Here is a 13,558-nt window from a genome sequence, read left to right as displayed (position 1 = left end):
TTGCACATTTTTTCGCCTATTTGATATATATACTTCTTATCCATCATGCTTTCTATCATAATCAAGTAATTTTCTGCTGATTTGAGAAACTATTTCCAGGTGTAGTGAAGCACCTTAGGTAAAAACAAATGTAAAAACTGGGCTGCAGAGATCAAGAACATGTTAACAAGTATTGGGCTAATGAACTTATGGGAAAACCAATTTTTTGAAAAGCCAGAAATTATTTTAACAATTGCCAAGCAACGTATTTTTGATAACTTTAAACAGTCTCTACTAGCTGACATAAATGTATCTTCCAAATGTACAATCTATAAATATTTAATTGGTCATTGTACCTTGCAGTCATATCTAACAAAAAGAATTCCTTTACAATATAAGAAACTTATATGTAAAATAAGATTATCGTCTTACCATCGAAACTGGCAGATATAACAATGTTCCATTACAAAGACGTTTATGTCCTCTATGTGCTTTAGATATAAAAGATGAATATCATTTTATTTTGAAATGTCCCTATTACTGCAACTTAAGAGAAAAATTCCTTAAGAAGTTTTATAATATTAAACCCTCTGTCTTTAAATTAATTCTATTATTGTCAACACAAAATGTAAAAGATTTGTGCAATTTAGGTAAATATATTAAGAAAGCTTTTGTAATCAGAAAACTTCATGTATAAACTTACCTTTTTCAAGTGACCAGTATATGTATTGTAACATGTGTATATATTAATTGTATATGTCTATGAGCTGTACAGCTGTTGACCAATAAACAATACAAACATTTGTTTATGGTCGAAGGTCCTAAAATCAACAGGGTCCAAATTTTGACGGTGTTCATCTTTTGTTTACATCTCGTTCGTTTTCGCAGGAACAAGAGCAATTTTGTATGCCTATGATACTATGATAGACTAGCAATCAACTGGCCCAGTATTTATCAAAATGCACTTCAAACAGTTAAGAAATTAATTTATGAATTTTTCCTATCAAAAAACGGCAAATTTTGTTTGATGTATCGTCTGCTAGGACTGAAGATTCATTAATAAAACACAACTAATGTTGTGAGGATAAATTTCACTGACAAGATATGTAAAACAATCGTCGAATTTAGGACCCAGTAATGGCGGCACCGGTGATTTTATTGATGAATTATACTATGTATATTGGAATAACAAAATGTAAAAAAGGTTAATCAACTGAAAAGAAGACCTATAGATTAAGACTGTCGAAATATGGGCACACAATGATAATATATAAGTTGTATTATATTACTCCAGTTGATTCAATTGAGGGGTGAGGAATTTTTTGTTCATTTCGGAAAGGCAATTACTTATTAAAAGTTACCAAACGTGACGACACAGATATAAAAAGAAATCGTACCACTTGCAGCGTTTTACTCGTATACCGTTGGTGACTTTGGTGAATTTAATCTATGTCCTGCAGATATAACTTATATAAAGATGTAACTTTAAATTACCCATATGCCACCTTGTTTACGTATAGCTCTAGATGTGACGTACCGAAACTTGGTCCCTCTTGTTAATGCAAAAGAGCAGCCACTTGCAATCGTTTTTCTGTGTTCTAAATTATGCAGTTGCTAAAAGTCAGTCGGAAAAAGAGAGAGACCAGGCAAAAACGTGTATCTGAAAGAACAAGTTTTCAAAGATAGAATGCAAATTATTATCTATTAAAATTCAGCATCTGGTGTACTTTTTTGCTTGGGGTAATAAATATGTAAAGTTCAATCTGTGAAAAATAATTCATATTACATCCATACTTTGAACAGTGCTTCTGTTAGCCTAGGGCTTTGTAAAATCATAATTTAAGTGAAAAAGGTGTTTTGTTTACTATTCTGTCTATGTATTATATTATGAGTTTACGTTTTTACGTTACATGTATTAACCTCCTTGGAAAGGTCGAATGGAAATACATGTAATTCCAGTGTTAGATGCTTTAATTTTCAACAGTTTAAGCAACCTTCTACACGTATCAACAGTTCATAGTTATAACATATTAATGGGTAAGAATTTCTGGGTTTTTTTTCGTTTACGATGTTGATTACGATTAAAACTATTTGAATTTTAATGACATGTACATTTAAACTGCATGTAACGTTAGTTACATGTACGTATGGGCTGGATTTCCGTGGAGAGTTTTAGCATCAAATCATTCATTTCTGATTACGTCGACATCAATTTAAAATAGAAAAAAGTTAAAAATTAGTATCACCGAGGTTTATTTTTTATTTTTCACAAGCCGATGTTCAAAACGCAACATATTTTATGATCAACGCACATGGCTAATTTCAATATCCTAATTTTACCATCCAATCAGAGCAGCGAAAATATTCTCTTCCTTGTTTATAGGTGGTGCTGCAATCGGAAGCGTGAACAACTTCCAGTTGGCGGTGAACTTTTACAGGCGACGTGTTCTCTGAAATATCAGCTGCTGGAGTGATTGATCAGCAGTATTCATCATGGGTTCACTCATTTCCAGATTTCGAGTATGAGTTTTTATCGTTATGATGCGTTTTTGCTGTATTTTACGCGATAAAAACGGGTTGAAAGTAATTACTGTTGACACTGATAATTTTTAAAAATTGCATGTATATTGCAATTTTACTTCTATGACACATCGAATGACATGTTTTGATATGGTACATACTGTATGGAAAATTATGAAGTTAACTGAATAACTGTAACATAGAGAAAATGCTTATGATTTAGTAATACATCAAGAGTCTTTAGCTATATAACGTTAGACGACGTTCTAAAAAGTAAAGAGGAAATGTATATAATTTGTGATCAAAGTAATGTATATTTAAAACACCTGTTTCAGAGAAAAACAAAACTGTACTGAAGACTTTAAATTTTTGACTGACATCGACATTTCTATGGAAGAGACTTAAGTCATCAGTTATAAGTTTCGACAAATTTTGCCGAGACTACCGGTAGATAGATGTGGATGTTCATCAGTTCTGATAATATATACCTTATACAAATATAAGTACATGTACCAATCAGTCTGGAAGGAATCAACTGCAGTCGTACCAAGCTGACTCGCAACCAAACATACTAGTAATCAAATGGTCTTGTCGTACCCAAAAACTCTTGGTCCACTCATACCCAAACATTTGATTATGACTTCACTATAGTCTATTCACAATATATTGATATCATTATAATAAGAAACTAAAATTTATGGGTTTTTTTTAGATACATTCATAATTGTCAAAAAACAAAACTACTATAATATTTGTATTTTTTTTAAAAATGTGACAAAAATATGGTTTTGAACAATAATAGACTCAGGGTTGTCTCTAAGACCCGGGAGGCGGGGAATTCCCCCACCTATATTGCCTTAATTACCCGTCTATTATTGCATTTCAAACACAATGTAGTTATAAGCAAGACCCCCAGACCCCCTGCTACTTTTTCATTTCCTCCTTCTACTTTAATTTTTAGAGACAACCCTGATAATAGTTGATTATAAAAGGTGAGCTGATTAGCTTATGTTTTGATCTTATAGCAAAAATGTAAAAATTATGAGATAATTGAAAATAGAATTTCCAGTATCTTTAAACAAAGTTTAATGTCATCTCCTTTAAGTTTTCCAAAGAGTTTCCTAGTACACTAACATTTGATAGACATAGTATGACATAGCGTAAATTTACATACCAAATTATCGAGAATGTTTTACGCATAAAATTTTTGTGGATATATAGGAGTCCACCAGTGACTTTGTAATCAATTGTTTGGGTTTGAGTGGACCACAGAATTTTTGGTACAACCAGACTGTTTGCTTATGAGTCTGTTTGAGTATGAGTCAGTTTGGGTATAAGTTGACTGTAATTTGTCTGGAAGGATTACTATGGACTTATCATTGTTCATGGGTGACCAATGTGGTGGCTTTCATGTGTTGACCATGAATTTACATCCCCACAAATGAATATACAAGCATTTGTTGAATATTAATTAAATTGACCAATACTTTTTTTTTCCAGAAGAAGCCAACAACTTTTGAGGTTCTTGAAAAACTGGAAAAAGTGAGTTTAATTTTGTGTTTAATCAGCTATTGGGCATGACTAGTTTTAGAATTAACTTCATATGTTTTGCATGTATCTTGAAGAGAAATACATCATCAGGAACCCACGCCCAGTTACACATAGGATTCTATTATGCTTTTGGTCACCTTATTAGATTTTTCCTTGTTGCGTGAATATTTATTTTGAATCCATCCAAGAGAAAGAAATACATTTTTTATTTACAGAGGATGCAAAAACAAAGATCATATATGTATTGAAAACATGCATTTTAATTTCATAAATTAATGCTGCGTATGGAGCATTTGCAGGGTTAAAAAAAGATCCCCTTACAAAGTTGTAAAGAAGTCTTATCAAAATTGGACTGGCATTTTTATTCAAGAGAAAGAGAAACATACAGCAATTTATTAAAGCAGTTGGATGTGTGAGACTGGCCATTAGTTGAAGTAGCCAAGCTGTGAAGTTTTTGTTATCCTAATCTATCCTATCTTCTTGTGAACAAAAGACTTGTCTTAATAATTTAATCATTATTTTGAAAATTGAGATTTTTTTTGGGGTCAACACAAAATGATGAAAATGTTATTTATCAATGTCAAAGTTGCTCTACGTGCATTGTAAAAGGATTTTTTTGACATTACAAATGATTAGTAAAGTTAAATGGGAACTTTAATTACTTATTATTTATTACATATTATTTTTGAAAGGACTTCAATGACTATTAATGTATTTTATATTTTTACACTCTGTTTTAAATGTATGTTTTTAAAGATTTCAATTCTTTGGTTAGAGTGGTAAGTAATGGAAAGAAAGACAATTCTATCTTCAGTCTGTAAGTTATTAATATGATATACCGTACAAGAAATAAATTTTGAAAGTATGCCTCTCCACTGCATGATATTTTGGCTTCCTAGATATATCAACTGTTTATTGGATCTAGAAATGTATGGGGTTTGGGGTTTTTTGTTCGTAGAAAAGTCTTAAAAAGTTCTGAAAAGACTATACCGGTATTTAAAGATTATTAACAAGAACATTTTTGTGTACTGGAAGTTCAACGTTTCGATACATTTGTTTGCTTTTTACAGATTTTCAAAAACAACATAACATCAGTATTTCTGATTGGTCTTAGTCTTGTGGTGACTTTGTTTCAACTTTTTAATGTGGAGATAATTATTATTAACTTGCATTCTATGTGAAAATTTAAGTCATGTTCACACGCTTTGGTGCTTTAAATCGGAACTCTTGTTTTGTATTATTCATTTAGATTTAAAAATTTAAAGATAAACAAGCCATAAAGTATGCATCGATCTTGATGCAATTATATTGTGATGCAAAGATTTAAGATTCTATGCTGAATTAATTATCTTACACAATTTTTTCTCAAAATGTGATTATATTGTGTTAAAAGGATCTAAGATTCTATGCTGAATAAATTATGTTGACCCTCATTACACAAAATTTTCTAAAAAATTATACTTTTTCTCATGGTCAGGAAATTGAAGCACTTCAGAAGTTCCGCCGCGACAATGTCCTGAAACAGAAGAGCTTTATCACCAAGTTGATGCTCTACTCCATATTGCTGTACATTGTGACCGCCATTGTTTTCTACTTCTATTTCTTTCCCAACAACTGGACCGATCGACTTCTCTACTCCTCACCGTTACTCATCTTTCCAGTGCTGTGAGTACTGACGAGTGAATTAGTACATGTAGTTTGCAACAAAAACTTTACGTAACATTATCAATACAGCAAGTGTTTATCACATGAGAAAGCAATATCCCAAAATTAAAACTAAGTGGCTGTCATCTATTTTATGCTCCGATCTTTAGACCCAAAGAGATAAAATACCTTTACAAATATCGCTTGTAAACAAAATTGTTACTTCTTTTTAAAAGAAATAGAGCACCTCTGTTTTTCAATTATTCACCAATCTCCTTTACTTTTAGAGTTTGGATAATAAGAAAATTTTTACACTGGTTCTTTGTCAAAAGAATTGCTAAAAATGGTAAGTGTAATGTAAATCCAAACCAATCGCTTTCTTACGGAATCAAAATTGTTATTATAGATTATTATGAAATGTTTTGCCTTTTTCAGACCTAGCATTACAAGATTTGAAAGAAAAAAGAAAGAAAATTGTAAGTCTTTATTTAAAAAAGCAAAAAATACTAATTTATTTGGGATATTTTGATGTATTTTCAAAGCCTTACCTGCAAAATTTTGATCTCGTAGTTGGAAGATGTCATGGAGACAGAGACCTATAAAAAGGCCAAAGAAATTTTAGAGAGGTTCGACCCAGAGAGATTTAAAGAATTACAGGTAACTATTTTTCCATGTTACTAGTATTTTCAATATTGTAACTTGTTCTTATAATTAATTTTAAAAAATTGTTAAACCAAAGTAACCTACCTGTACAGTACAATCATTGCAGCTGTAAACATTTTATTGAATTTAAAAGTAACATATTTTTTTCAGACACCTGCTCCATCAACTCCCAAAGCTCCCTCACCTGGATCAGGTAATTGCTTTGTGTTGGATGACATATACTTTTGAAACTGTTGTTGAACATTTTAACATCCACTGTTTTTTTTCTGCATTTTAACATTAAACCCTTCATCTATATTTAGTCTGTTGAATTTGCAACTGAAGTTGGTCCGTGCATGATGCATTCATATTTCAAGTTAATGATATAAAAAATATATTACATACATGTACCTTCAAGATATGCGGCAGCGTATCAATACACGCATGGCCACCGTTGGTCCAACTGGAGGGACACAACCTAGACCATCTACTCCCTACCCCAGGGCCAAGACTCCATATCAACGCACCCCAGGGATGGGCCAACCCCTGCCAAAACCATACACCACCCCAAATATACCAGGACAGATCAGACCAAGAATGTTGGCTACCCCACAGCAAGGTACCAGTCTGAAAAATAAAAGACTTCTTTTGTAGCCCTAAATGATAGTTTAAGCTATTTCAAAATTAGCTTTAAATAACTGTAAATGACACTACCGTATTTTTCGGGGCATATATGTCGATGTGGGGCATAGGCCGAATTGCTCATTTTTAGACTAAATTCAAGAAAAATCCTTAGACTAGCCGAATTGGGGGATAAGCCGATTTTTAATCGTTTTTAATGATTACTATAGTGAAAGTATGACCGCAAATTAAGGAAGTCATCGTATTAAGTATATACTTTCAGAATATCGATGTAGATAGTCAATAGAGTAATTAAAGTTATTAAATCTGCTTAACATATATATTTTAAGCAATTTTAAAAAAAATGCATCTGTGTTTTGTGGCTGTTTGGTCTCTTCTGTATTCGTTGGTGTATCATTACGTATCGTAATTTTACATAGTGTAAATTTAATTGCAACACCAACCTCCATGGTTCTGTCTGGTAGAACTAAGTATTATATTATACCAAACCTTTAATATTTTATTAATACTTTATTGCTAAATTTCATTTAATCAAGTTATACTTTGAAAGCTTCTTGTAAATATGGGGTATCCCAGGCGTCCATTAGCTCAACACGTGGTTTCATATTGAAATAGAGTTATCCCCCGTAATCGCAATGAATGAGAAAACGAAATACCAAATATAAAATTCTTTCCACTAATTAATTAAATAGTGACTGGCCGTTATGCAGAAAAGTTGTAATGTTAAAAACACAGTTAATGCAATGAAGTGTAACGGTGTACACTACGTGCCCCAGGCTTTGTTTTAGTCACGGGTTTCACACCTTTGTATATACATACGACACCAGAATACCGTTATTTCAACCAACAGAAAATTAATTGTAAAAACACAAAGCATTTGATTTAATCTACACCCAAGACCAGTAATTACCACGAACGCAGACATGAAGAATTAACACAAATTCCATCATATTACATTCTACCTGGTTTAGTTTTCTTTTTACTACGCAATAATAGTTTCCAGGGTTCATACACGAACGTGGGAAAAAAATTCTTTTGATTGGGGTTGTAAAGAAATACCTCGTACAGTACTGTGCATTTTATTACTCACGATGTCATTACAAAAATTATCAACGGGACAACTATCGAACGATAGTTTAAACGGATGAAAAAAACCCAACCCTCATAATAAACTGCTACAACAGTACAATGGATAAAAACAGTGGATTAATATTTTACTGTTTAATTTTTTCAACTTTGAGTCTACGATTAGCCGATCCCGGGGGATAGGCCGGGGCTCGCTCATCGATAAATACCGGCCTATGCCCCGAAAAATACGGTATAAGGAATTAGGAAATTTATATTAAAACACTAATGTTGTAGAAATTCACTTGCTAATGTTGAATGATTTAGGTCCACCCTCAAGTGGGCCTCCAGCCATGGCCCGGCCCATACCCCCACGAGATCGGACCAAAATGGACAGGGTTCTGGAGTACCTGCTGGGTGATGGACCACAACACAAATACGCACTTATCTGTCAGAAATGTGCCTCGCACAACGGCATGGCTCTGAAAGAGGAGTTTGAATATATTGGTAAGTTATATAGAAATGTTTAGTTGTTTATATGAAGAAACTCTTGTTCCTTCTTGCTTAACTCAGTTAAAAAAGTTTGTCAGTGCAGGGATTTGATTATAATTTTCTCATAATGACAGTCTACACGTAAGTCATAGAATTGATACTGATGATATAGCTTGTAAACAGAAATATAGATGATCATTTCTACTCATATTGGTAAATGGTGTATTCAGGTGGAAAGTTACCATTCCTTTTGAATTAAATTTAATTCTCTTCTATACTAGTACTGATTTAAATACAAATTCTTTTTGTGATGATGCTTTATAAAATCTTATTTTGGAAAACTATGTACACAAATAGATCATTCAGTTAATGCATTTTTTTCTAGAGCTCCCTTCACTCTACCAAAGTTATTCTTTTGTATTTCATAAAAAAATGCAATCAGTTGTTTCAGTTACAAATTTATTGTAAAGGTACAATTTTACAGCTTTTAGGTGCGCATACTGCAGATCTTTGAATCCCGCGAGGAAAGAGCGACCCACTGCACCAAAGCTAGAATGTGATTCACCGCAGCCTGCTAGAAAGTCTTTATCAACTACAGGTATGAATTTCAAGAAACAAGTCATAATTTTAAGGTTTTCCAAAATTAGGAGAGAATTCTATAGTTAAAAAGATTTAAAAACGTTTTTGTGAATTCCAAAATTAGATACATTACGAGTACCAGTATTTTCCTCATAAATCATAACAATTAAATGTACATGTATTTGGGTTTTAGTTAACACTAATTATGTTGACCCTGATGGATGAACTATTACTGTAATTAGTCTTTGTGACTTTGAATGTATAGTCTTAAATAAGTGTGAAGTCATGATGAAAATTCTGTACAGGTATTGATGAGGAAGAAGAATCAGAAGAGAGCTCAACTGAATCCATAGAGGGAGAAGAGGAGGACAAGTCTGCCAATTCTACCTCCTCTACTAGAGAGTCCACTCAGGAAATGAAGGTGACTTCCACCAGTGTATTGAGGGAGGATGAAGAGGAAGAGGAAGAGAATGGCGATGAGTCAATGGAGACAGATCAAAACATTCCAGCTCAGCCTCAGCTGTCAGATAACTCAGAACCAGACGATTTTCAGCATGTTGACCCACTGAAAGATTTACAGGAGGAGAAAACATGACAATGTATAGCTGATAAGGTATAGGTTACTTTGAATTGCATAGGGCAGGTTTGGTTTACATATATATCTTGTCATAATACATCTTACCCATTGTATTTTGATTTTGTCTTCCATTCTACTTAACCATGTCAGCAAGAATTTTTTTTTTTCAAGAATATGTTTATAGTTTGGAAGTCTATGTATATACGACCAAAGAATCATCTTCACTAATATATGGGAATCTTATTTTCTGTCTAACTGAACTTTTAGGAGAAGAAAATTGCCATTTTTTTTCCACTTTACTAGTTACATTTACTAGTCAAAGTATATTAAAAATTTTAAGACTGCTTGTTACTATAAAAGTGATTGACTTTAAAAACTTTTGTGAATGGATGTCATATTTCTAATGTAATGAAACTTCAAGTTCTATATTCTTTATGTATAATAATCTTTTTTTAATGCTTTATCTGGAATATAATACTCTTAAATTTAATTTTACCATGAAAAAACCCCCCAAAACTGACCTGAAATGAAGAATATTTAATGTGAGTCTGTAATACTTTAGTGGCTCTGGTTATGTAATTATAAATCACCAGACTGATAAATGTTAATTGTTCGTTTGTCAACCATTTGTGTTCCATATTAAGTGTCTTGAATAACTGTTGTGCTGTAAATTATTTATTTGTATGCCCTATTTGGGTGGTATGATTTCTGTGTTTATGTAGGGGGCTACATGTACTCTGTAGTCAGTTTGAATTTGTTGAGATTTATTTGATTTTTGAAGTCATGTGTTTTGTCTAGATTTACTTTCAATTTTCAGGGAAGTGGATATTAATTTGCAGCTATTAATAGACTGGCTGCAATAATGTAACCCTCTCACAGAAAAAAAAAGATTTTAGAGGCCTACATTATTTGCAGACACTAATTGACCATTGAGTTTTTTCCTAATTTTTTTTATACAGTGTAATAATGCAGCATGCTTGACATTTTAAAAAAAAAATATGTTCTGCAAAATATAAATAGTATATGTAATTTTAACCAGCCTGAGTTTCAAACAATGTTTGCCTAAGCTGGTTTTGTGTAATACCATCGGATATAATTAAATTTTAATGTGCTAAAAGTCATTGCTTTCGATACACAACCTGTTTATTGAATCATCAGTTTAGGTTAAGCATTTGAACATGTACATCTGCCAAATGTGTGGAGCTAGATCTATGTTTACAGCACCACACACCTAATGTTGTGTTTTGTTAATGTGTACATTTTTGTTTCTAAAAAAACAATTTGAAATATTCAGGATTGACACTTTAATATCACTTTTGATAGAATAACTTTTCACTTTGAAAAACCAGATGCACAGTTTAGTTTTCTATTTTACAAACAAACAGCTTCAATTTTAAAAAAAATTCTATGTCTTTAGTTTCAAAATGGTAATATTTTGATGCTACATTTTCTTCCAACAATATGTACTTTTGATTTTACCTGCTGTGTTCAACTCATAGAATTGTTGCCCTTGAAATTATTCTGCAGTATGCAAATTTGATGATGTAATACACAATGAATGATGGGATTTCGTAGTTACATGCACCAATATCATAGATGTACATGTTCAAATGTTTATCCTCTCTTCATTGATGAGAATGGTGCTTAAATGATACCAAATGAAATATGCATAATTTTGTTATAAATCATAATACATGTACAGGGTTGTCTGTAACCTATATATTGCCTTAATTACTCGGCTATTTTTCAAACACAATGTAGCTAAGCAAGACCCCCAGACCCCCTTCTACTTTTTCATTTCCTCCTTCTTCAATTTTTAGAGACAACCCTGCATGTATATGAATGCATGTACAGTTATAACCATCCATTTTACAAGCCATTTTATCAATTGTTTAACAATCACATTGTTGTTGATGAACTCAAGATATTCCTTTGTTTCCAGTACTTTGATAAGAAAAACCAATATGGGTAAACATCTTTTATTACATGTAATACTTTTTATCTTAAATCAAAAAATATGTAGCAGGAAAATGCTTAAATTTGTGTTCATTGGTTATTAAGTCCTCAAATATTACAATTGCTATGTTATAATCAAAGTGTGCAAGGGGAGCAAAACTTGTTATTTGCTTGTTTCCATAAACAAATACATGTAATTTACATGAGACCATTAATATATGTACTTCTTAATTTTCACATTTAATTTTGATAATTTTCAGTAATAAATTGGAATTCCTGGTGTAAAAGCAAAAAACTTATATAACAAAGAACAATTTTTTTTAAAAATTCACCAATTTTGAATTGAGGCATGAAATAAAGTTTGATGGGAAACCTATTGCATGTATGTGTAAGATAAATATCTGGATTTACAGAGCATTGTCTAAGTATTTATTTTAAGTTCAAGATGATGCATTAAGCTGAAATGTGTTATTTTCAAAATAGATTTACAAAATGTAAGAAGTGCTTGCAGGATATTTGAAGATGACTTTTGTTCAGCATAATGAAATCTTTTATGGTTGCAAAATGTAGAGAAGTAGAGGAAACTTGATTCCAATTGTGTGATAGTTGTCTGCTGGTTTGAGAGCATTTGTTGTGTTAATATTCTGATTCCAATACTGTAATATACTAACTTATTTATACATCATTTTGTTGTGTGCTATATGCCCATTGTGTGCCAATTTTGTTAACATTTGTAGTGCATTCCTGTATGGTTAATCTTGTCTATTCTGTAAAGGTCGATTCTTTATCTTATCTTGTCTAGTTTGTAATTTGTCATTTTCATCAATTTTGTCTATTTTGTTGTTATCAATGTCTTTTATTTAAGTTGTTGAATCGGTAGCTTTTTCCTTTGAAACTTGTCTATTCCGGCAATATTTAATCAATATGGCTTTTCATATCTGAAACTTGTTTAGCTTGTTTTTCTTACGACTGTATACAGGGTTATTTTTGCCCCGTGTTATTTTTGCCCCTCTACACTTGCAAACGATTTCACCCGTCTTGAATGTGCCCAGACACAGTTGTACATGTACTAAAAAGGATATACTGAGGAATCATCATCATTTGTGGGGGACCAATGAATTTACATCCCCACGAACCTTTACACAATCATTAGTTTGGTATTTATTAAAATTATCCCGATTACACTACCAACGAAATTACGTGTCCATGAACCAGGAAAATCTTGGCTACCCATAAACATTGACCCCCAGGAATTAAAACTGATTCCAAAGTCAAATAAAAATTTGAATTCGCCCAGTCTTAAATTTGCCCACTGACAACGAGGGCTAAAGAGGCGAAAATAAAATGAGAGCAAATATTTCCCTGTATACAGAATCGATAAAGGTGAAGTTTGAAGGAATTATTTATCAAAAGTTCAGACAAATGACATTAAAAATGAATGTAATTTATTCAGTATGGTAAATTAATGTAATGAACATCCACTTTATTTCTGGGTTCAGTTCAGTCCCAATATTATCACCTCAAAATGCATTATGATTGTTCAGAATGATCGAATATTTTGACAGAGAGTGTTATCCTCTGACTGATGTTATTAGGTAGTGGGATTTTGTTGTAATATATAGACATTTAGTCATTTTAAATTACATGTTGCTTGATCTTAATTCATATAACAGCTAGGTATATGTGTGATGCAACTTTTCCTATGTTGCTGTCCATTAACCATTTTGTTTCCAATTGAAAACTTGAAATTTACTCTATATGAATTTATTTGATATTAAATTGTTGAACATTTACTTTATTTGTCTTTGTGTGATTTATTTAAACAATAAAATGCTTTCTTTGGTGATTCAAACAAGTTAATGCAATATAATTCAAAATTATGCTGTATTTTAGTGCAGTTGATGACATAGA

At 32.0% G+C, this 13,558-nt stretch overlaps 1 protein-coding gene across 1 annotated transcript; it reads left to right on the top strand.

Moving 5' to 3' along the window:
• Positions 1 to 2,360: 2,360 nt before the first annotated feature.
• On the top strand, positions 2,361 to 13,440 carry LOC128181679 (endoplasmic reticulum junction formation protein lunapark-B-like). The gene is made up of 11 exons (XM_052850163.1): positions 2,361 to 2,499; positions 4,000 to 4,041; positions 5,528 to 5,715; positions 5,982 to 6,040; positions 6,130 to 6,170; positions 6,265 to 6,351; positions 6,508 to 6,550; positions 6,755 to 6,955; positions 8,371 to 8,550; positions 9,020 to 9,133; positions 9,420 to 13,440. The coding sequence occupies exons 1-11, from the start codon at positions 2,473 to 2,475 to the stop codon at positions 9,707 to 9,709; spliced, it is 1,272 nt and encodes a 423-aa protein (XP_052706123.1). The 5' UTR covers positions 2,361 to 2,472; the 3' UTR covers positions 9,710 to 13,440.
• The last annotated feature ends 118 nt before the right edge of the window (positions 13,441 to 13,558 follow it).

This window comes from Crassostrea angulata, chromosome 1 (assembly GCF_025612915.1).
Source record: "Crassostrea angulata isolate pt1a10 chromosome 1, ASM2561291v2, whole genome shotgun sequence".
In the NCBI taxonomy this organism is placed as follows: Eukaryota; Metazoa; Mollusca; class Bivalvia; order Ostreida; family Ostreidae; genus Magallana; species Magallana angulata.
The sequence above is the reverse complement of the archived record's forward strand: the minus strand, read 5'-3'. Positions and strand labels throughout refer to the sequence as shown.